This window comes from Nerophis lumbriciformis, linkage group LG32 (assembly GCF_033978685.3).
Source record: "Nerophis lumbriciformis linkage group LG32, RoL_Nlum_v2.1, whole genome shotgun sequence".
Classification (NCBI taxonomy): domain Eukaryota; kingdom Metazoa; phylum Chordata; class Actinopteri; order Syngnathiformes; family Syngnathidae; genus Nerophis; species Nerophis lumbriciformis.
This window is the reverse complement of record NC_084579.2, coordinates 1,854,146-1,879,145: the sequence shown is the minus strand read 5'-3', so window position 1 is coordinate 1,879,145 and position 25,000 is coordinate 1,854,146. Positions and strand designations below refer to the sequence as shown.

Below are 25,000 nucleotides of genomic sequence, written 5' to 3'. Positions count from 1 at the left end.
AAAAGAACCATCCGGACTGTTCTGGTGTCAAAGTGTAAAAGGCAGCATGTGTGATGGTATGGGGGTGTATTAGTGGCCAAGACATGGGTAACTTACACATCTGTGAAGGCACCATTAATGCTGAAAGGTACATACAGCTTTTGGAGCAACATATGTTGCCATCGTTATCATGGACGCCCCTGCTTATTTCAGCAAAACAATGTTTAGCCACGTGTTACAACAGTGTAGTAAAAGAGTGCGGGTACTAGACTGGCCTGCCTGTAGTCCAGACATTGGAAATGTGTGAAGGCTAAAATAGCAGAAGGAACAACTTAAGCTGTACATCAAGCAAGAATGGGAAAGAATTCCACTTCAAAAATGTGTCTCCTCAGTTCCCAAACCTTTACTGAGTGTTGTTAAAAGGAAAGGCCATGTAACACACTTGTAAAAATGCCTTTTTTGCAATGTGTTGCTGCCATTAAATTCTAAGTTCATGATTATTTGCAAAACATAACAAAGTTTGTCAGTGTGAACATGAAATATCTTGTCTTTGCAGTCTATTCAATTGAATATAAGTTGAAAAGGATTTGTTGTATTCTCTTTTTATTTACCATTTACCGTATTTTCCGCACCATAAGGCGCCCTGGGTTATAAGCCGCGCCTTCAATGAACGGCATATTTCAAAACTTTGTCCACCTATAAGCCGCCCCGTGTTGTAAGCCGCATCTAACCGCGCTAAAGGAATGTCAAAAAAACAGTCAAATAGGTCAGTCAAACTTTAATAATATATTAAAACCAGCGTGATGTGGGCGCGCATGGAGTCGTATATCAACATGGACGGAGCTGCGTGAAAAAAGCCACCCGGCCTCTTCGCGTAAACTTAAACTTACCTTAACCACTCGCTCATCTTTTCTTCATCCATCCCTTCGAGTTAGCTTTTATGATGACGCCGGCTGGAAAGGTCTCTTTTGGCAAGGTCTTCCTTTTGAATATCACCATGGGTGGAAGTTTCTGGCCATTAGCATGGCAAGCTAGAACCACAGTGAAGGATGACTTCTCATTTCCTGTGGTGCGAATATTCACCGTACGTGCTCCCGTTGTATCCACAGTGCGGTTCACAGGAATATCAAAAGTCAGTGGAACCTCGTCCATGTTGATAATGTTCTCTGGCCGGATCTTTTTTTCAGCTATCTTGTTTTTACAATATGCACGGAAAGTAGCCAGCTTTTCTTGAAAGTCTTTAGGCAGTTGCTGTGAAATAGTAATCCGTGTGCGGATGGAGAGATTGCGTCTTTTCATGAACCGGATCCCTGTCGCTTAGTAGGAGCCATTTTGTGGTCTTTACAGATGTAAACACACAAAGGAAATGAAACGTACGGTAATATCCGCGCGCTTTTTCTTCTTCTACGCGGGCGGGTGGTTGCTTACAGTAGAAGAAGAAGCGCTTCCTGTTCTATGGGGGCGGGTGCTTACCTTGGCGGTTGCTTGCGTAGAAGAAGAAGCACTTCCTCTTCTACGGGGAAAAAAGATGGCGGCTGTTTACCGTAGTTGCGAGACCGAAACTTTATGAAAATGAATCTTAATATTAATCCATATATAAAGCGCACCGGGTTAAAAGCCGCACTGTCAGCTTTTGAGTAAATTTGTGGTTTTTAGGTGCGGCTAATAGTGCGGAAAATACGGTACACAACCTCACTGCTTCACTGCTTATGGCTTTTAAATACCACGGAGCAGACATGACCATATTTGGCACGTACATAACCTCCATTCTTGTCTTGTGTGTGGTCCACACGCAGGAGACTTCAGAATGCGGAGGTCCTTGTTCTACTTCCTGAAGCCGTCCTATTGGTCCAGGCGCAGCGCGCGCTACGTGGAGGTCAGCTCCGTCTACGACACGGAGGCAAACGGCGCTCCGAGCTCGGGCGAGTCCGTGGAGCCCATTCCGCCGGAGTTCCGAGGCAAAGAGGCCATTCGGTAGTCTCAACTTCAAAGTCCTTTTGTGTTTCTGGTCCGGACTGGGGAGGGAGGCCATGACCCTCCTCTGCAGTACCAGAACTCAGACCTGGAACTTGACGTCAGTCTTTTGTTTGCAGCATCTGCAACATCAGCAAGGTGTACAAGGACCGGGACAACACCGTGGAGGCTCTGCGAGGTTGTCCTCACTTTGGAGCAGCCCACTTAGTCCGGGTGTAATCACCTGTCCTGCTCCTTCCAGGTCTGACCTTTGACATCTACGAGGGCCAGATCACGGCCCTGCTGGGCCACAGCGGCGCCGGGAAGTCCACCCTCATGAACATCCTGTGCGGCATCTGCCCGCCCACCGACGGCTCGGCCTCCATTTACGGCTCCCCCGTAGCCGAGGTGGCGGAGATGAAGCAGCTGGTGGGAATATGTCCGCAGTTCAACATCGTGTTCGACGTGCTGACCGTGGAGGAGCACCTCAGGATGTTCGCCGCCATCAAAGGGATCCCGGCCGCAGACGTGGACGCCGAGGTATGGAGAAGGTGCACCGTGGAGCCGGCTAGTGGCCTGACTCACGCCATTGTGTCTGTAAAAGGTGTCCAGAGTGCTGAAGGACCTGGACTTGGAGAAGATCATGACGGCTCAAGCCAAGAACCTGAGTGGAGGCCAGAAGAGGAAGCTCTCCGTGGGCATCGCTGTCCTGGGAGATCCGAAGGTAGTTTGTCCATCCCAAGTCTTCTGTCTTCTCACCAACTCAACTTTGACCCCTTCTAGATCCTGCTCCTGGACGAGCCCACGGCAGGCATGGACCCTTGCTCCAGACGCCAGGTCTGGTCTCTCCTGAAGAGCCGCAGGGCCGGCCGAGTCATCGTCCTCAGCACGCACTACATGGACGAGGCGGACATCCTCGCTGGTGGGAGTCACAAAAACACTAATAACCGCTTTTGGTATTTCCTCTTATCATGGCGACTTGTCCAGGGTGTACCCCGCCTTCCGCCCGATTGTAGCTGAGATGGGCTCCAGCACCCCCCGCCACCCCGAAAGGGATAAGCGGTAGAAAATGGATGGATGGATGCTAGCATTTAAGCTTATTTTGTTTGTTTAACCCTAAAAATTGGGGGCGGTACCTCTGGATTGGCAGACCCGGGTGGTGGTTCCTCTCTTTAAGAAGGGGAACCGGAGGGTGTGTTCTAACTATCGTGGGATCACACTCCTCAGCCTTCCCGGTAAGGTCTATTCAGGTGTACTGGAGAGGAGGCTACGCCGGATAGTCGAACCCCGGATTCAGGAGGAACAGTGTGGTTTTCGTCCTGGTCGTGGAACTGTGGACCAGCTCTATACTCTCGGCAGGATCCTTGAGGGTGCATGGGAGTTTGCCCAACCAGTCTACATGTGTTTTGTGGACTTGGAGAAGGCATTCGACCGTGTCCCTCGGGAGGTCCTGTGGGGAGTGCTCAGAGAGTATGGGGTATCGGACTGTCTGATTGTGGCAGTCCGCTCCCTGTATGATCAGTGTCAGAGCTTGGTCCGCATTGCCGGCAGTAAGTCGGACACGTTTCCAGTGAGGGTTGGACTCCGCCAAGGCTGCCCTTTGTCACCCATTCTGTTCATAACTTTTATGGACAGAATTTCTAGGCGCAGTCAAGGCGTTGAGGGGATCTGGTTTGGTGGCTGCAGGATTAGGTCTCTGCTTTTTGCAGATGATGTGGTCCTGATGGCTTCATCTGGCCAGGATCTTCAGCTCTCACTGGATCGGTTCGCAGCCGAGTGTGAAGCGACTGGGATGAGAATCAGCACCTCCAAGTCCGAGTCCATGGTTCTCGCCCGGAAAAGGGTGGAGTGCCATCTCCGGGTTGGGGAGGAGATCTTGCCCCAAGTGGAGGAGTTCAAGTACCTCGGAGTCTTGTTCACGAGTGAGGGAAGAGTGGATCGTGAGATCGACAGGCGGATCGGTGCGGCGTCTTCAGTAATGCGGACGCTGTATCGATCCGTTGTGGTGAAGAAGGAGCTGAGCCGGAAGGCAAAGCTCTCAATTTACCGGTCGATCTACGTTCCCATCCTCACCTATGGTCATGAGCTTTGGGTTATGACCGAAAGGACAAGATCACGGGTACAAGTGGCCCAAATGAGTTTCCTCCGCCGGGTGGCGGGGCTCTCCCTTAGAGATAGGGTGAGAAGCTCTGTCATTCGGGGGGAGCTCAAAGTAAAGCCGCTGCTCCTCCACATCGAGAGGAGCCAGATGAGGTGGTTCGGGCATCTGGTCAGGATGCCACCCGAACGCCTCCCTAGGGAGGTGTTTAGGGCACGTCCGACCGGTAGGAGGCCGCGGGGAAGACCCAGGACACGTTGGGAAGACTGTCTCCCAGCTGGCCTGGGAACGCCTCGGGGTCCCACAGGAAGAGCTGGACGAAGTGGCTGGGGAGAGGGAAGTCTGGGCTTCCCTGCTTAGGCTGCTGCCCCCGCGACTCGACCTCGGATAAGCGGAAGAAGATGGATGGATGGTTTGCAAAAGCTATTTTTAACCCATTTAGGTGAAATTACATAATCTCCCACGGCACACCAGACTGTATCTCACGGTACTGAGTGGTTGAAAAACACTGGGTGTATACGTACACTGGGTGTGCACAATTTGCGTCTTGGCCGGTGTCCTGTTTAATTAAATACATCTAGCAGTGTTGTAAATCTAGGATGTAAATGCAGTATATCTCACATACCTTGGTCTTGCTTTCTGTGTTGGCGTGAAAAATTAAAAATCTGCGCTTTTGTGTTGTGCAAGTAAAGCTGAACATTGTGGCCAGGACGTGGATGAAAGTGCACTGTACAGGAAGCTTGCTTATTAATGGTGATCGAGTAAGCTGTCCTGTTAATTTTGTGAATCGAGTCAATGTTTTCTTTCCCTATCGTCCTATTTTAGTAGTTTATGTGCTTTTTGGAGGCCAATAAAACGCTGCGTTCTTCTCTCGGTACAGACCGTAAAGCAGTCCTCTCCCAGGGCCAGCTGAAGTGTATCGGCTCGTCCATGTACCTCAAGATCAAATGTGGCGTGGGATATCACCTCAGGTGGGCACAAAGCTCCTACTGTACACTTCCTCCTCGCTCCCAGGTCACGGCCGACCCGCTTTCTCCCTGCAGGATGTCCGTCAGTGGCAACTGCAACGCTGAGACCGTGTCCTCGCTGGTCCAGCAGCACGTGCCCAAGGCCAAGCTGGCTCGCCAACACGAGGCGGAGTTGACCTTCACGCTGCCTTTTGACAGCATGGACGCCTTTGCAGGTAAGACCACGCCCTCTCTTTGTCCTCACAGAACATATCCTGCCTTTCCATTAGATTAATTTGAATTGAAGGTGCAAACCGGAAGTAGATTAATTAGAATTAAAGCTGCAAGCAGCATTGGTCGGGCCCGCGTATTTGGCAGGTGCTAGTCCTAAGTGTCCCAATACTTATATCCAGTTTTAGTCCTAAATTTCCCAATACTTTTGTCAAGTTGTAGTCCTAAGTGTCCCAATACTTTTGTCCAGTGTGGGTGTCCCAATACTTTTGTCCAGTTGTATTCCTAAGTGTCCCAATACTTATGTCCAGTTTTCGTCCTAAGTGTCCCAATACTTTTGTCAAGTTATAGTCCCAAGTGTCCCAATACTTTTGTCAAGTTTTAATCCTAAGTGTCCCAATACATTTGTCCAGTGTAGGTGTCCCAATACTTTTTTCCAGTGGTAGTCCTAAGTGTCCCAATACTTTTTGTCCAGTTTTAGTCCTAAGTGTCCCAATACTTTTTTAAAGTGGTAGTCCGAAGTGTCCCAATACTTTTGTCCAGTTGTAGTCCTAAGTGTCCCAATACTTTTGTCAAGTTTAGGCATATGTGTCCCAAGACTTTTGTCCAGTGGTAGTCCTAAGTGTCCCAATACTTTTGTCAAGTTTAGGCATATGTGTCCCAAGACTTTTGTCCAGTGGTAGTCCTAAGTGTCCCAATACTTTTGTCAAGTTGTAGTCCTAAGTGTCCCAATACTTTTGTCCAGTGTAAGTGTCCCAAAACTTTTGTCCAGTGGTAGTCCTAAGTGTCCAAATACTTTTGTCTACTTTTAGTCCGAAGTGTCCCAATACTTTTGTTCAGTGGTAGTCCTAAGTGTCCCAATACTTTTGTCAATTTGTAGTCCTAAGTGTCCCAATACTTTTGTCCAGTGTAAGTGTCCCAATACTTTTGTCAAGTTGTAGTCCTAAGTGTCCCAATACTTTTGTCAAGTTGTAGTCCTAAGTGTCCCAATACTTTTGTCCAGTGGTAGTCATAAGTGTCCCAATATGTTTGTCAAGTTGTAGTCCGAAGTGTCCCAATACTTTTGTCCAGTTATAGTCCTAAGTGTCCCAATACTTTTGTTCAGTGGTAGCCATAAGTCTCCCAATACTTTTGTCAAGTTTTAGTCCCAAGTGTCCCAATACTTTTGTTCAGTGGTATTCCTAAGTGTCCCAATAATTTTTTCCAGTGTAAGTGTCCCAATACTTTTGTTCAGTTTTCGTCATAAGTGTCCCAATACTTTTGTCTGCTTTTAGTTCGAATTGTCCCAATACTTTTGTCTAGTGTACCTACCTTGTCTGCATTGTGTGGGCACGCTGGTGCTTCCTGCTTTTAAGCAGCCATCTTAAAAAAACAGCAGCGCAGCAGCATCAGCGCAGCGGGTCTTTGAAGGGTCATAAAATCAAAACCGGAGCAGGTATCAAAACTCTTTCGCCAACTTTTAATCAGAAGGGTTCAATCTCTCTCCTGTGGTAGTTTGAAGCCAAAACAACAAAACGCGCTCAGAGGAGATAATGTTTGAAGAAAGGTGACCGGTTTTTACAAAAATGTTGTTTTGAAGGGGGAATAGCAAACTTCCTGTTGATTTTTGCTGGGGGTTGTCAATTTATGAAATGTAGGTCTAAGTGAGACCTACATAGAGGTTTTTGTTTCATGTCTCTCCGACCTTCCCAGTGGGAGTTACAGGCAGTTTTGTCAGTTTTTTCTTCCGAGGAGCAGTTTTTTCTGCGTTTTATTCAAAAATTGCGCTAGAGCGCAATTTTGAGATTTGGGGTTAGGTTTTTTTATTAGATCGCACTTTTTGCCAGTCCTGATGTGTGTGTTCAGTTCGGTGAGTTTTGAAGCATGTTAAGGGGGTCAAATTACAGCTCAAAGAGGCAAAAGTGACTGTTTTTAGTACATTTTTGTCTTGAAGGGGGAATTGCCAACTTCCTGTTGATTTTTGCCCGAGGAAATTAATTAATGAAAAGTAGGGCTAAGTGAGTCCCACATAGAGGTTTTTGTTTCATGTCTCTACAACATTCGTACTGGGAGTTATAAGCAGTTTTCTTTCTAGGGGGCGCTAGAGCGCAATTTTGAGTTTTGGGGTTCGTTTTTTTATTAAAAGACAATTTTCGCAGGTCCTGATGTGTGGGTCAAATATGGTGAGTTTTGAAGCATGTTAAGTGGGTCAAATTAGTGCTCAAAGAGGCGGCGGAATAATAATAAAACCTTAGAAAAACAATAGGTCCTTATGTCCCATTGCAAAAGGACTCCCGTTGGGATTCCTTTTACAATGGGCCATGCGGGCCCTAATTACATTCCAGTTGATATTGATGGTGTGATCCAGAACTAGAAATTTTGATGGGTGTACGAATCCGTGAGTTTTAGGTGTAACTGTACAAAATGAGCTACAGAGGTAGCCTAAAACGTTAGCATGCTTACATTAAAATGCAAACACTTAGCATGTGTGCTAACTAGGGGTGTAACGGTACACAAAAATTTCGGTACGTACCTCGGTTTAGAGGTCACGGCTCGGTTCATTTTCGGTACAGTAAGAAAACAACAATGTATACAATTTTTGGTTATTTATTTACCAAATTTGTAAACAATGGCTTTATCCTTTTAACATTGGGAACACTATAATAATTCTGCCCACGTTAATCAACATTAAACTGCCTCAAGTTGTTGCTCAGATTAAATAAAATAACCAAACTTTTCTTCTACATATGAAAAGTGCATACCTGCCAACTACTCCGGTTTTCCCGTAATTAGTACGGTTTTCATCAACCTATTCCAGGTTACGGTTGCAGTGATAAAAAATACGGTTTTTCATCAATTAAAAAAAATATTTTTTTTTTAAAAGTTTTATTCACGAAATCGCCTAACAACAATGACAATCGACACTGCTTCCCGTAACTTCCTATCGAGCCATTCCGAATGCCATGCATGAGGCTATTTATAGCACCGCTGCCAAGCACGAGGCCATTGTTTCCAAACGAGCGAACGATCATGGAATCAGCCGGAGAAAAATCGCATACGAGTCTTAAACCGAAAAGAAAACTGCAGTCATTCCGTGAAGAATATTCAAAAGCCTATCCGGGAATAATTATCCGTTCCAAAAAGGGTGAAAACTACGCGAATTGCACCTTGTGCAGACAAGATTTTTCGATCGGACACGGAGGAATTAGCGATGTAAAAGACCACGTTGGGACAAAAGAACACAAGTCTAATGCCGTTGCTAGCGATACAAGTGGAAAACTTTCAACGTTTTTCGGATTTTAGCCACAAAAAGGTAATGACACCAATGTTATCTATTGGAATTGTTTAGTACTGTTATACTGTTAAAAGTGTTTATACTATTTATGCTTTCAAGTCCAAGTTGAAGAAATCTTGTTAAATGTTGACAGCATAACTACCAAAATACAGAAGTATGTCCTTAATATTTTTGCAGTGCTATTTCTGTTGAGAAGTTAAAATGATTACATTAGAGATGTGATGTGCCACTTTTCAAGTGTCTGATGGCTTAAATTCATTTTCATTCATTTTTCATATTTTGAATTCTTTTGAAAGGCTTACAAAAAAACTACATTTGAATTGTAATTCCATGCTATTGACAGGACTATTAATTTTAATGAAGTTAGCTTACCATGTTTACAGTATGATAATTGTGATAGAAATGTGAATTTTGGGCACAGAATATTTTTTACAATTGAACAAGGCAGTAGATTATACAAGCTTGGACAGAAAGTTAATAATGACACCAATTTTTTGTTTAATGGAATTGTTTAGTACTGTTTTACCATTTGTTTACTGTAAAAAGTGTTTATACTGTTTATACTTTCAATTAACAAATGGAAGTCTTGTGAAAGGTTGACAGGATAACTGGCATTAACTGTCAAAATAATTTCAAACTATTGAAGTTAGCTTACAGAATAAACATGTCAATCAACCCATATGATTTTTGCTGTAATATTTTTGTTTTGAAAAGTCACTGTGACTGATAGAAAAGTGATGGTTTTAGCAACATTTTAACCTGTCTGAATGCTAATAATCATTTTGCGTTGGGGGGCGAACCTGAATCCCCCACCAGGACTTTGTCCTGGACCTACCGGGGCCTGCAACCCCTGGACCCTGGCTACTAGGTTTTTCTGATTTCAAAAGTTGGCAGGTATGAAAGTGCAACATTAAACAGTTTCAAGTCAACTCATCATGCTTCATTTATTACAGCATTTGGGAAGCCTGTAGTTGATTTTTATTATGTAAATGTTATATTTGTATCAACATGTGATAGCAGGGACCCTGCCATTCAAAACTAGGCTGCTACATTACTAATGATTCATGTAAATATAGCTGAAAAAATGGTACGATAGCAATAGGAGAGACTATTCATCCCTGAACACCATGGAGTTCATGTAGGCTTAATGATGCACTTACATTATTATATCAACTATCAGAGACAGAAATTCTTCATTTAACATAATGTCCTTTTTTGCTGCTTCAACACAGAGAAAGGTAAAGTGAAATAACAGACAGACAGGGCTTTGTTGTCCGTAACACACACACACACACCGCAAAATGAGCTAACGCTACGCTAAAAGCGAATTAGCCTTCACCTCAAGCCAGGACTGCGAGCGAGCTGAGCTGCCTTTTTATATTTCTAGAAGGTCAACGGGCTCATAGTGATGTTACTAGTAGTTGACTGGGAGATGTTTATTATATAACGCTAAGCACTGACTACATGCGCTCTGAATACGCACTGCTGATTGGCTGTTACCGCTCTGTGTGTAACCAATCAGATGGTTGTGTGGGTGGGACAATGCTGGGTGTGTGTAGAGGACTGACAGAGACAGAGGCAGAAGGAAGCGAAGGCTTCTACTTAATATGTCCGTGTGGAAACTCGTTCGGTACACCTCCGAACCGAACCCCCCGTACCGAAACGGTTCAATACAAATACACGTACCGTTACACCCCTAGTGCTAACAATGGCATTCTAACGGTTAGCATGTGTCACATACCAAGTTATATGACTGTAAGGTGTAAGGCTGCGGAAATGGAGGAAAAAGTGTCAAATTAGATGAAAAAGTTAGCATGCTAGCATGCTTACATTAGCACACTAACAGTTAACATCTGTCACACATATGACTCTAGGTTAAACGCTTGCAAAATTAGGTCAAAAAGCTAGCGGTACTTTTTAGAGGCGGTATAGTACCGAATATGATTCATTAGTATCGCGGTACTATACTAATACCAGTATACCGTACAACCCTACACTGGACTGAAGTCAATAAGAGAAGAAGTATATTTAACATGATCACATGTTCTACTCAAGCATCAAAAATAAATACATTCTCCACACGTCTGACACGCTTTTGTCCTCAGCTTTGTTCTCAGACCTGGACTCTCGGCCCGGGCTGGGCCTCATCAACTACGGCGTTTCCATGACAACACTGGAGGATGTCTTCCTGCGTCTGGAGGCGGAGTCTGAAGTGGACCAAGCAGGTGAGAGCATAGACCTGTTATGAGTAGACGCAGCATTGGCTGCTGTGACGCGAGAAATTGGGCCGCCATCTTGGAGTGGTGATGAGGAGCCGGCGAGCAGCCTAAACTGACAGTTGACAGCTAGAAAACAAAGATGCTAAACTGACAGTTGACAGGTAGAAAACAAAGATGCTAAACTGACAGTTGACAGGTAGAAAACAAAGATGCTAAACTGACAGTTGACAGGTAGAAAACAAAGATGCTAAACTGACAGTTGACAGGAAGAAAACAAAGATGCTAAACTGACAGTTGACAGGTAGAAAACAAAGATGCTAAACTGACAGTTGACAGCTAGAAAACAAAGATGCTAAACTGACAGTTGACAGCTAGAAAACAAAGATGCTAAACTGACAGTTGACAAGTAGAAAACAAAGATGCTAAACTGACAGTTGACAGGTAGAAAACATAGATGCTAAACTGACAGTTGACAGGTAGAAAACAAAGATGCTAAACTGACAGTTGACAGGTAGAAAACAAAGATGCTAAACTGACAGTTGACAGGTAGAAAACAAAGATGCTAAACTGACAGTTGACAGCTGGAAAACAAAGATGCTAAACTGACAGTTGACAGGTAGAAAACAAAGATGCTAAACTGACAGTTAGAAAACAAAGATGCTAAACTGACAGTTGACAGGTAGAAAACAAAGATGCTAAACTGACAGTTGACAGCTGGAAAACAAAGATGCTAAACTGACAGTTGACAGGTAGAAAACAAAGATGCTAAACTGACAGTTAGAAAACAAAGATGCTAAACTGACAGTTGACAGGTAGAAAACAAAGATGCTAAACTGACAGTTGACAGCTAGAAAACAAAGATGCTAAACTGACTGTTGACAGCTAGAAAACAATTCTAGCTGACAGGTAGAAAACAAAGATGCTAAACTGACAGTTGACAGCTAGAAAACAAAGATGCTAAACTGACAGTTGACAGGTAGAAAACAAAGATGCTAAACTGACAGTTGACAGGTAGAAAACAAAGATGCTAAACTGTCAGTTGACAGGAAGAAAACAAAGATGCTAAACTGACAGTTGACAGGTAGAAAACAAAGATGCTAAACTGACAGTTGACAGCTAGAAAACAAAAAAACTAAACTGACAGTTGACAGGTAGAAAACAAAGATGCTAAACTGACAGTTGACAGGTAGAAAACAAAGATGCTAAACTGACAGTTGACAGGTAGAAAACAAAGATGCTAAACTGACAGTTGACAGGTAGAAAACAAAGATGTTGTTCAGCGTTTTCCTGCTCAAATGAGCGGACTGTTGAAAATAGGAATCGGGGGATTACTTTTCACAAGTAAGGTTTAACATTAACGTACTATTGGTTGTATTTTGTGAAAAGAATATTAGCACAGAGTTGAGAAGGAGCAAAAATCTTCAATAGTACTGAAATCCTAGTTGCTAGCAAACAAGAGTATGACCATAATAGAATGTCTTGTCAATGAAATTAATTACATTTAAAAATGTCCTACTTGAATAACATAAAGTTGAAATAAATGATGAAGATAAAGATTGTAAAAGCCAACAGGGGTAGACAACCGGATGGACAGTGGCTATACAGTATTATACAAGTCTAATAATTTAAATCATTTTTTTTTTACATAAAAAATACATATAAAACAATGACTGTAAACATGATCATTTAAGGGAAGAATGTAATAGAAAATATCAATACAAAGTGTCAAGACAGAATAAACTCTCTGCTGCTGCAGCAACAAAGATCCAGTCTATAGATATATAGATATCTAATATATTCATACATTGTTTATGTAGCATGTATATATAACCTAACCATATTCTTTCTTCAACTTCAAAATAGCTGACCGTTTTTTCCCCCTTCTCTGGGATTATATTCCGAGTTTTGATCTGGTCACTTATAGCCAGAGGTGGGTAGAGTAGCCAGAAATTGTACTCAAGTAAGAGTACAGTTACTTTAGAGATTTATTACTCAAGTAAAAGTAAGGAGTAGTCACCCAAATATTTACTTGAGTAAAAGTAAAAAGTATGTTGTGAAAAAACTACTCAAGTACTGAGTAACTGATGAGTAACATACACACACATATCATATATATATATATATATATATATATACACATATATATATATATATATATATATATATATATATATATATATATATATATATATATACATACATTGATATATACAGTATATAATTCATATTTATTTATTTTGCCGTTTTTGTTTGCATGTTAAAGGTGTTTTAATGAATATACATGCATGTTTAACACATATAGATTCCTTTCTTTCATGAAGACTAGAATATAAGTTGGTGTATTACCTGATTCTGACGACTTGCATTGATTGTAATCAGACAGTAGTGATGATAACGTCCTCGTTTTCAAATGGAGGAGAAAAAAAGTTCCTCCTTTCTGTCTAATACCACATGAAAGTGGTTGGTTTTTGGCATCTTATTTGTCCAGCTTCCATATTCGTTTTTATACACTTTACAAGAATTACATTTGCGGCAAACTCCGTAGCTTGCTAGCTTGTTTGCACTGGCTTTCAGAGACTCTTGTTTTGAAAGCGCAGGCGCCATGGAGCGGCACATTTATTGTGAAGACAGGAACTGTGCAGTCAGTCTTTAGGCTTTTGACGGGATGTACGGTTGAAATAAAAAAAGGGTCTTTTTTCCTTCACACTTTTGATTGATTGATTGGAACTTTTATTAGTAGATTGCACAGTACAGTGCATATTCCGTACAATTGACCACTAAATGGTAACACCCCAATAAGTTTTTCAACTTGTTTAAGTCAGGTCATGTGACCGCCTGGCTCTGTTTGATTGGTCCAACGTCACCAGTGACTGCATCTGATTGGTGGAACGAAGTGAAACGTCACCAGTAAGGCAGGCGCTATGAAGGTCTGTCTGACAGACCAAAACAAACAAAGCGTGCATTAACAGATCGATAAAAATTATTAGCGAGTAGCGAGCTGAATGTAGATAAAAGTAGCGGAGTAAAAGTAGCGTTTCTTCTCTATAAATATACTCAAGTAAAAGTAAAAGTATGTTGCATTAAAACTACTCTTAGAAGTACAATTTATCCCAAAAGTTACTCAAGTAGATGTAACGGAGTAAATGTAGCGCGTTACTACCCACCTCTGCTTATAGCATATAAGAATATTCTATTACTGTTAAGCAAACTATGAATAATAAAACATGTGTCCTTTATCATAGCTACACGTATGACAAAAAAGCGTGTGAAAATCAGTGGTATTCAGTGAGGTAAGATGAATGACAGTTCATTGCTCCTGCCAAATGAATTGCACTGATCACCACTCCAAGATGGCGGCCCCGCGTCTCGTCAGCGCCAGTAGGCAGTAGCGCTCCATGCTGCGTACTCTTAGAACATGTCTATGAGTGGGAGCGTCACCAAAGTGGCGGCGCATGGGCACTTCCTCACGTCGTCTTCCCCTTCCCCAGACTACAGCGTCTTCAACCGGGACCCGAGCGAGGAAGAGGGCGACGGCGTCCCCTCAGACGACGCAGACCAGCGGCTGCTGTCCTTCTCCGACACGTCAGACGCGGTGTCGGGCCTGGCCCTGTGGCGCCAGCAGTTCAGCACGGTGGCGTGGCTGCACATGCTCAACATGTGGCGTGAGAGGAAGGCCTTTATCTACACGTGCGTGTCTCCTACTGAGATGCCACGACCAACACGTACTGACAAAAGTCCTTTCTCTGCAGCCTGGCCTTGTTCCTGGTCTTTGTTGCCGGGGTGCTGCTCCTGTCTCTGACCACAGGGAACATCCAGGTCCACTCGCGGGGCCGCCAGTTCCTGCCCATCTACCTCCTGCGCAGGAACCAGCCCCCCCACAGATACAGCACCAGCCTGCTGCTTCACAACTCCTCAGGTGACCACTTGCTGCCGGGTGTCAGCTCCATGTTGACCCCGCTGTTGTTTGGGTGTGTCCACAGGCTCCGATATTTCCGACCTGGTTCACAACCTGGAATCTCAGGACATCAAGGTGGACGTGATGAGGCACGACGACTACATGGCAGCCGCGCCCCACAGCGCCGCCATCAACGTCACAGGATCCAGCAAGGTGCACTAAACTCTGAAAAAAAATATGCTGGACCACTGATTTAAGAACTTAACTTGTTGGCAAATCAAAGTTTGTATAGTGAAACAAATAAGAAACTATGGAAACATGAATAATTGGTCCCAGCCTCCAGAAAAGTCCTTATTTTAGTTGTGGTTTGTACACTTTGAAGACAATATAAAGTGCTCAACTTTATCTTTGTTAACAAGCTGAACTGTCCTGCAGACCAGTGTTTTTCAACCACTGTGCTGCGGCACACTAGTGTGCCGTGGGAGATTATCTAATTTCACCTATTTGGGTTAAAAAAAATTTTTTGCAAACCAGTAATTATAGTCTGCAAATAATGTGTCGGTGCTGTCTAGAGCTCGGCAGAGTAACCGTGTAATACTCTTCCATATCAGTAGGTAGCAGCAGGTAGCTAATTGCTTTGTAGATGTCGGAAACAGCGGGAGGCAGCGTGCAGGTAAAAAGGTGTCTAATGCTTAAACCAAAAATAAACAAAAGGTGAGTGCCCCTAAGAAAAGGCAGTGAAGCTTAGGGAAGGCTATGCAGAACAAAGCTAAAACTGAACTGGCTACAAGGTAAACAAAAACAGAATGCTGGACTACAGCAAAGACTTACTGTGGAGCAAAGACGGCGTCCACAATGTGCATCCGAACATGACATGACGATCAACAATGTCCCCACAAAGAAGGATAAAAACAACTGAAATATTCTTGATTGCTAAAACAAAGGAAATATTGCTCAAAGGAAGACATGAAACTGCTACAGGAAAATACCAAAAAAGAGAAAAAGCCACCAAAATAGGAGCGCAAGACAAGAACTAAAACACTACACACAGGAAAAAAGCAAATAAGTCAGGGTGTGATGTGACAGTACACCTACTTTGAGACAAGAGCTATAGTGATGCATGCTTGGTTATGCTTTAAAGTCATATCCAACAATTGCGACAACGACTTTTTACTTTTAGTTTTGTTTTTTAATGATTTCAGCTAGTGGAGTGCCTCCGGATATTTTCAATGGAAAAAAATGTGCCTTGGCTCCAAAAAAGTTGAAAAACACTGCTGTCGACGCACATCCTTTGGTGCCCTCACAAATGATCAGAAAACACAACATCAACAACCATGTTGCTACAATAATGAACATTTTAACAAAGCAAAATGTACTTATATTAACATGGGCAAGAAGCTGCAGAGACCGGGAGAGAGAAGTGCGTGTGTGCTCTTGTGCTGCTGAATTATTTACCTTTGCTGTGAAATAAGTCTGCTCTGGCATATTTTTCCAGAACAGTCCGATCTCATCAGAATTAAAACTCGCTGTAGTACGAAGCCCGCTACGTCAACTCTTCCATACTTGTGAGCGCCTTGCGCAATTAGTCTTTTTTTTTTTTTTAACTCAACAGCGATTCTTTCCTACTTTCCATGCTAATTTGTTGAGTTTTTTGTACGAGCATTGATTTAACAAAATGGACAAAACTTGTCAAAAGGCATAAGCACACACCAAAAAAAAGGCACACTTGCTGCAGCACTGAGCAGTGAATAATGGCCTATAAGCTGCTACTTTTTTCCTACACTTTGAAACCTGCGGATTGTAAAACGGTGCGGCTAATTTGTGTATTTTTCTTTGCTGACGGCCGTAATAACACAAATCATTTCAAGGAAAAAGACAAGCAAATACATTGTTTGTACTATGGCGCCATCTTTTGGACGAATGTCCTTCCGTTGACTGCTTAAAAACCCGGAGTAGAGTGTTGTTCACTCTTCTAGCCGTCCATAGCGTTTTTACTTGTATGGATTCTTCATTCATCACTCCAAGCAACGTTTGTAAGTTTTACAATATAACTAAAACAATTCTTACTAACTAAAGCGTCCCAGGAGTGTTTTAATGCATATTTGTACGTGCTATCATAATGTAATCAAGCCGGTGTCGTTAACATTAGCTAATATGCTAACACGTTTACGAGTGTCTGTGTTAGTATTATTAACTTACAATAACATTCTTTTTGTATTGTTTCACTTTCACAAATTCCTCAGTAAATTCACCAAAACGTCGCCGTGGAGTTATTGAGTCTGTTTAGCTGATTGGAGAGCTAGCTTGCGCAGCTAGTGGGTCCATGACCATGACTTCTGTTTTGCTTGATCGGCCGTTTTACTGCTGTGTTACAGACACTTTTTGGAAACAATTAAGGTATGTCAAAAAACATTTACACAATATTATCTGTGTAAATACCTCTTCACAACGTATATATCTGCGACTTATAGTCCGGTGCAGCTAATATATGGAAGAATATTTTTATAGTGTGTCAAATACAGTAAGTGTACTGTTTTGTGCAGCAAGTGACATGCAGGCCTTTGCTCCTCACTAATTGACACTGTGGGTTAGCCCTAACCCAATGGGTGTGTAATATAAGGACAGGTGACTCAATTTGAAGATTAAAACATGTTTCTATGTAAAAAAGAGTAATTACAAACTGTCAGGTTCAAACTCTGATGACATCTATTAAACAGACAAGAAGCAAGGAATCATGCAGAGACAGAGTTCAATTTTGCTCATTGAGGAGAGACGTTTTTGGGCTGTATTTCAGTTACAGATCCAACCTACGCTCTAAAACCCTGCCTACATGCTCCTCTATTTATTAGTAGGTCCCTGGTTACATCACCGAGGCTGCCGCTGAAGGAAGGGGGTTTAATTTCAGCAGCCCCAGTTAGACACAATATATGACTATTAATGAAATGCAAATGTGCTGACACTCGTGATATCGCCCTGTCTCTGCACTGTCTGCGTCACGGCACTCGATGTTCGCCCTTGGCAGTCAGCAGGCCGATTCTGGAAACAAACTCTGATACGAGACGACTCGCTTTGCACAGATAGAAAAGTACAACTTCAGCACAATTGATAATAACTATAGCAACGGCCTTTAAGCATAAGAGTTGTGTGATAACTTACACATAATTATTCTAACACAAACAATAGCAATACCAGCACTAGAGAGATCACCGAGCCGTGTAAAGTTTGGCGCATTCTCTAAAATGGTCGCCCTCCTCAGGATTTCTGTCGTCACTCCCTTATTTCACTGTCATTATTAATAAAAATGACACATTAAATTCCCGACATGTGGAATTTTTGATAGTAGGACACAGAATAATACTCAGGTAAACTGACTTACATACCGTATTTTCCGCACCATAAGGCGCCCTGGGTTATAAGCCACGCCTTCAATGAACGGCATATTTCAAAACTTTGTCCACCTATAAGCCGCCCCGTGTTATAAGCCGCATCTAACTGCGCTAAAGGAATGTCAAAAAAACAGTCAGATAGGTCAGTCAAACTTTAATAATATATTAAAAACCAGCGTGATGTGGGCGCGCATGGAGTCGTATATCAACATGGACGGAGCTGCGTGAAAAAAGCCACCCGGCCTCTTCGCGTAAACTTAAACTTACCTTAACCACTCGCTCATCTTTTCTTCATCCATCCATCCCTTCGAGTTAGCTTTTATGATGACGCCGGCTGGAAAGGTCTCTTTTGGCAAGGTCTTCCTTTTGAATATCACCATGGGTGGAAGTTTCTGGCCATTAGCATGGCAAGCTAGAACCACAGTGAAGGATGACTTCTCATTCCCTGTGGTGCGAATATTCACCGTACGTGCTCCCGTTGTATCCACAGTGCGGTTCACAGGAATATCAAAAGTCAGTGGAACCTCGTCCATGTTGATAATGTTCTCTGGCCGGATCTTTTTTTCAGCGATCTTGTTTTTACAATATGCACGGAAAGTAGCCAGCTTTTCTTGAAAGTCTTTAGGCAGTTGCTGTGAAATAGTAGTCCGTGTGCGGATGGAGAGATTGCGTCTTTTCATGAACCGGAAACCTGTCGCTTAGTAGGAGCCATTTTGTGGTCTTTACAGATGTAAACACACAAAGGAAATGAAACGTAATATCCGCGCGCTTCTTCTTCTTCTTCTACGCGGGCGGGTGGTTGCTTACAGTAGAAGAAGAAGCGCTTCCTGTTCTATGGGGGCGGGTGCTTACTTTGGCGGTTGCTTGCGTAGAAGAAGAAGCACTTCCTCTTCTACGGGGAAAAAAGATGGCGGCTGTTTACCGTAGTTGCGAGACCGAAACTTTATGAAAATGAATCTTAATATTAATCCATATATAAAGCGCACCGGGTTATAAGCCGCACTGTCAGCTTTTGAGTAAATTTGTGGTTTTTAGGTGCGGCTAATAGTGCAGAAAATACGGTAGTTTGTTGTGTGTGACGTTTGCTAGCTGAATGGAAAGTGTTGAAGAGAAGCGTACAAAGACGGAGGTACTACTACTGTCACGTTCAAACACTGAGGACATCTATTAAACAAGACAAAAGGCAAGGAATCAAACAGAGACAGAATTCAATTTGGACTCAATATTGAGGAGAGACATGGCCACTGCACTCTCTGTACAGACTTGCACCACGCTCTGACGAAGAAGGTTTTCGTCTCCTCTTTTATTTAGATGTTCAATGTTCACGCACCAACACATGTCACAGCAGGAATGGGAAGTATGTAAAACAGTCATTGTTTTCGGTCGCTTTGAAGACCAAGAAGAGGATTTCTCGGGCTTGGGCTCTTCCTGGATCCAGCTGGGGCAGGTGTTGGAGGACAATGGATAACCCCTCCCGTCTCCTGACCACAGCGACTTCAAGAGGGCAGCGGGTCGTAAATAGCGTTGACCTCGGTTACCAAATAGTTGGAAGAGAGTTTGTGAAATACTTCAAAGAGAGTTCGTTTAACACTTCAAAGAGAGTTCCTCTGGAAGTTGAGCAGATCCTGCCATCTGTCCGTGTTGAAATCACAGTGGAGTTTTACGAGCCTTCTTCCTCTTGTTAGGCCTCGAAAGACAGCCTTCATCTTCTCATCAGGAACATAATGTAATACAACGTTTCTTTTGTGATAACTTACAATGAATCCAACAACTACTGTACTTTGTTTTAGGGCTTCAGGTACAGCGTGGCCTTCAACAGCACCACGGTCCACTCCTTGCCCATGGCTGTGAACATTCTGAGCAATGCGCTGCTGAGAGGTCTGAATGGTAGCGGACAGATCAGAACTTGGACCAAACCGTTCGACTACGTAAGTATCAGCTAGCACCCCACTCATCGTCACTTGTCTCTTGACGCTGTGGACCGTCCCAACAGCAAATCCCTGAAACCACGTCCTACGTGCTGGTTTTCATCGAGGCCGTCTTGCTGGGAATGCTGGCGGCCGGCATGCCAGCGTACTTTGCCATGGACCACACTCGAGACCGAGAGGTAACCTCTTCCTCCTTTTTTGGTCGTTAAGTCCAGACGAGAGCAGGAGTATGGAGCTTGAGTCTTTAGGAGTCAGTACATGATTGGTACATCACACATGCTCACGACTAGGGTTCTAGGGTATACCGGTACTAGTATAGTATCGAGGTACTAATGAATTAAAAATGATACTATACTCTGCTTGAAAAGTACCGCTTCCCCTCTTTTTTTTTTTTCTTTTTTTTTTTTGTAAATGGGCATGACAGTGCATCGTCTCGTTGTGATATTGCTGGTTTTACGAGCAGAGGAGCATGTTCACACACACGGAGTACTTACAAGCAGACACAGTGTGGAGACAGAAAAGGGAGAATGGATGCATTGTGGTGTAAAAAGTAAAGATAAAGGTGAAGTTATAACACTGAAACACCCTCAGGAAGAGCTGCTTTAAGACATGGCTAGCTAGCTAGCAGCTAACATCCATCCACAGTGTTTTAGCTACTTCTAAATCACTAATCCTGGCCTCAATGGCGACAAATAAAGTACCATTATCACTGGAGAACGAGGAATAGCTAAACATGCTTCACTACACACCGTAGGAGGATATGATAGCTAACCGCTAACAGCAAGCTGGTGCTCCTGAATGTAAACAAATGGATCTACACCTGACATCCACTGTAATTATATCAAGTACAAGCGTGTGTCTAGTCGATACTACTATGATTACATCGATATTTTTATCATCAAAAAATCTTTTTTCGTTCATATTATGGAGGAATATTCATATTATGTTTATAAAGTCAGGAAATGCGTCCCTGGACACATGAGGACTTTGAATATGACCAATGTATGATCCTGTAACTACTTGGTATCGCATCCATACCTAAATGTGTGGTATCATTCAAAACTAATGTCAAGTATCAAAGAAGAGAAGAATAAGTGATTATTACATTTTAACAGAAGTGTAGATAGAACATGTTCAAAGAGAAAATAAGCAGATATTAACACTAAATGAACAAGTAGATTAATAATCAATTTTTACAGTTTGTCCCTCATAATGTGTACAAAACAATAGGTGTATAAATGACACAATATGTTACTGCAGACTAATTAGGAGTCTGTTTGTTTACTTACTACTAAAAGACAAGTTGTCTAGTATGTTCAACATTTTATTTAAGGACTAAATGACAATAATAAACATATGTTTCATGTACACTAACATTTTTTGTTACAATAATGACCTTTTTTGTGGTCCCCTTTATTTAGAAAAGTATGGGAATACATTTTGGTACCGGTATCAAACTACTGGTATCCGGACAACCCTACACACGACACACACCAGGAATGCCAGATGCACCCTATTTAGCCGAAGTCCGCTTTTCTTCTGGCCGCTGTTTCTCAAACTGTAGTGGTATGCGGGCTCCATCTAGTGGAGCGCCAAAGAATCACTAAAATATAGCGACGTTCCACAGCACTTTTTGCAGGTATTGCTATTGGAGAGACGCACACAATAAAGTCACCGCGGATAAAGCTAACGAGGCGGGACAAAAACAACAAACCCCGACGGATTCATTGTGGTAAGGGTGTGTCAGTCGATGGCGGAGGGTGTGTCAGTCGATGGCGGAGGGTGTGTCAGTCGATGCGGAGGGTGTGTCAGTCGATGGCGGAGGGTGTGTCAGTCGATGCGGAGGGTGTGTCAGTCGATGGCGGAGGGTGTGTCAGTCCATCACCAGCCAGGCATTAAAAAAGTTGCCCTAAAAATGATGGATCACCAATCTTTACTAAGACGTGACTTTGGTCACTTGATTGACATTTCACTGCACCCGAGGGTCTTGTGAGATGACGCTGGCTGCTGCCAGATCATTATTAAGAAAAAATGACCGAAATTGTCGGAGGCAGATATTTACATACCGTATTTTCCGCACCATAAGGCGCCCTGGGTTATAAGCCACGCCTTCAATGAACGGCATATTTCAAAACTTTGTCCACCTATAAGCCGCCCCGTGTTATAAGCCGCATCTAACTGCGCTAAAGGAATGTCAAAAAAACAGTCAGATAGGTCAGTCAAACTTTAATAATATATTAAAAACCAGCGTGATGTGGGCGCGCATGGAGTCGTATATCAACATGGACGGAGCTGCGTGAAAAAAGCCACCCGGCCTCTTCGCGTAAACTTACCTTAACCACTCGCTCATCTTTTCTTCATCCATCCATCCCTTCGAGTTAGCTTTTATGATGACGCCGGCTGGAAAGGTCTCTTTTGGCAAGGTCTTCCTTTTGAATATCACCATGGGTGGAAGTTTCTGGCCATTAGCATGGCAAGCTAGAACCACAGTGAAGGATGACTTCTCATTCCCTGTGGTGCGAATATTCACCGTACGTGCTCCCGTTGTATCCACAGTGCGGTTCACAGGAATATCAAAAGTCAGTGGAACCTCGTCCATGTTGATAATGTTCTCTTTTTTTCAGCTATCTTGTTTTTACAATATGCACGGAAAGTAGCCAGCTTTTCTTGAAAGTCTTTAGGCAGTTGCTGTGAAATAGTAGTAGTCCGTGTGCGGATGGAGAGATTGCGTCTTTTCATGAACCGGATCCCTGACGCTTAGTAGGAGCCATTTTGTGGTCTTTACAGATGTAAACACACAAAGGAAATGAAACGTACGGTAATATCCGCGCGCTTCTTCTTCTTCTACGCGGGCGGGTGGTTGCTTACAGTAGAAGAAGAAGCGCTTCCTGTTCTATGGGGGCGGGTGCTTACCTTGGCGGTTGCTTGCGTAGAAGAAGAAGCACTTCCTCTTCTACAGGGAAAAAAGATGGCGGCTGTTTACCGTAGTTGCGAGACCGAAACTTTATGAAAATGAATCTTAATATTAATCCATATATAAAGCGCACCGGGTTATAAGGCGCACTGTCAGCTTTTGAGAAAATGTGTGGTTTTTAGGTGCGCCTTATAGTGCGGAAAATACGGTATATCCGAATTTAAGTTGTACTTTTATTTCATAGTCATATTTGAAAACAGCTCGTGTTTTCCATTTCTTCTCTTGCTGCTCTGTCTGCAAGTAAACTGTGTGTGTTAACCTTGAGTTCTTTGGAATGTGTTTTGACTAGCATTTGTTTGGTCTACAGAGAGGGGACGAGAGAGAGGGTGGTGGGATCGAGAAGACAGACCATTTTGGGCGGCGCAATAGAATGTTCTAGGGTTAGACTGGTCTCAAAATGTATATTTGCAAAGCTTTGAAAATATACTACAAAATACCTATTCTGTCTCTGGTGGTTTTTCAACTCAGCTTTAAGTGTCGTAAAGAGCTTGGGAGCGAATTGTGACTTGAATTCCCTGGGAGGAACAACTGGTCCAAAACGCAACAATAGGAATGCGAGAATCAAATCAAATCAAATCAAATCAACTTTGTTTATAAAGCACATTTAAGATTTACCACAGGGGTAGCCAAAGTGCTGTACAATGAACAGGTTAAAAGATAATACGAGTACCGAGCAAACACAACACAACACAAACAGAACACGATAAAAAATAAATAAATAAAATAAATAAATAAAAACATAAAAACAGGTTCACAGCAGGTGTATTAGGGGGCGCCATTGCAGGATGGAGAAACACTTTATTTCCACAGACTCTTGTCAAAACTCTAAAGACCGACCGCACAGTTCCTGTCTTCACAATAAAAGCGCTGCTCCATCCTGCCTGCACTAACAAATTAAGAGTCTCGGAAAGCTGGCGTGCACAAGCCAGCAAGCTACGGAGTTTGATGCCAATGTATTTCTTGTAAAGTGTATAAAAAGGAGTACGGAAGCTGGACAAACTTTCATGTGGTATTAGACAGAAAGGAGGACTTTTTTTCTCCTCATTTGATTGATTGATTGAAACTTTTATTAGTAGATTGCACAGTACAGTACATATTCCGTACAATTGACCACTAAATGGTAACACCCCAATAAGTTTTTACACTTGTTTAAGTCGGGGTCCACATTAATCGATTCATGGTAAATCATCACAATCAACTAGTGATGGGTTGATGAGGCGTCATGAAGCATTTCGACACATTGCAAAACTGTATTGATACTGTGTCGATACTGTGTCACTAAATACTGACATCTGCTGGACATTAAAAATCCCTACAGGCAACCTATGGACCGACTCAACTGACACTGATTTGATGCCCTAGTACAGGGGTCACCAACCTTTTTGAAACCAAAAACTACTTCTTGGGTACTGATTAATGCGAAGGGCTACCAGTTTGATACACAAATAAATATATTGTCATTTGTAAGTTACACATAAGTGATTTAAACAAGAATAGCTAAATACATTTATATATATAAAAAAATGGGTATTTCTGTCTGTCATTCGGTCGTACATTTTTTTTCCTTTTACGGAAGGTTTTTTGGAGAATAAATGATGAAAAAAAAAACGGTTTAAAAGAGGAGAAAACACGAAAAAAATTTAAAATAAAAATTTGAAATATAGTTTCTTCAATTTCGACTCTTTAAAATTCAAAATTCAACGGAAAAAAAGAGAAAAACTAGCTTATTTGAATCTTTTGAAAAAATTAAAAAAATAATTTATGGAACATCATTAGTAATTTTTCCTGATTAAGATACATTTTAGAATTTTGATGACATGTTTTAAATTGGTTAAAATCCAATCTGCACTTTGTTAGAATATTTAACAAATTGGACCAAGCTATATTTCTAACAAAGACAAATCAGTATTTCTTCTAGATTTTCCAGAACAAATTTTTTAAAAGAAATTCAAAATACTTTGAAATAAGATTTAAATTTGATTCTACAGATTTTCTAGATTTGCCAGAATATTTTTTTTGAATTTTAATCATAGTAAGTTTGAAGAAATATTTCACAAATATTCTTCATCGAAAAAACAGAAGCTTAAATATTTATTATTCTTTACAATAAAAAATA

At 42.4% G+C, this 25,000-nt stretch overlaps 1 protein-coding gene across 3 annotated transcripts in view; it reads left to right on the top strand.

The window, feature by feature from the left end:
• The window catches only part of abca5 (ATP-binding cassette, sub-family A (ABC1), member 5), a 69,711-nt gene that overhangs the window by 18,457 nt on the left and 26,254 nt on the right, over nucleotides 1-25,000 (top strand). For all 3 annotated transcript variants that reach the window (XM_061926796.2, XM_061926797.1, XM_061926795.1), the window contains exons 10-22: nucleotides 1,776-1,953; nucleotides 2,073-2,131; nucleotides 2,195-2,472; nucleotides 2,537-2,656; nucleotides 2,716-2,854; nucleotides 4,911-5,001; nucleotides 5,074-5,213; nucleotides 10,588-10,707; nucleotides 14,190-14,388; nucleotides 14,451-14,617; nucleotides 14,682-14,809; nucleotides 19,773-19,910; nucleotides 19,976-20,089. In XM_061926796.2, the coding sequence (XP_061782780.1) occupies nucleotides 1,776-1,953; nucleotides 2,073-2,131; nucleotides 2,195-2,472; nucleotides 2,537-2,656; nucleotides 2,716-2,854; nucleotides 4,911-5,001; nucleotides 5,074-5,213; nucleotides 10,588-10,707; nucleotides 14,190-14,388; nucleotides 14,451-14,617; nucleotides 14,682-14,809; nucleotides 19,773-19,910; nucleotides 19,976-20,089 (1,871 nt within the window). The remainder of the gene's footprint in view (nucleotides 1-1,775; nucleotides 1,954-2,072; nucleotides 2,132-2,194; nucleotides 2,473-2,536; nucleotides 2,657-2,715; nucleotides 2,855-4,910; nucleotides 5,002-5,073; nucleotides 5,214-10,587; nucleotides 10,708-14,189; nucleotides 14,389-14,450; nucleotides 14,618-14,681; nucleotides 14,810-19,772; nucleotides 19,911-19,975; nucleotides 20,090-25,000) is intronic.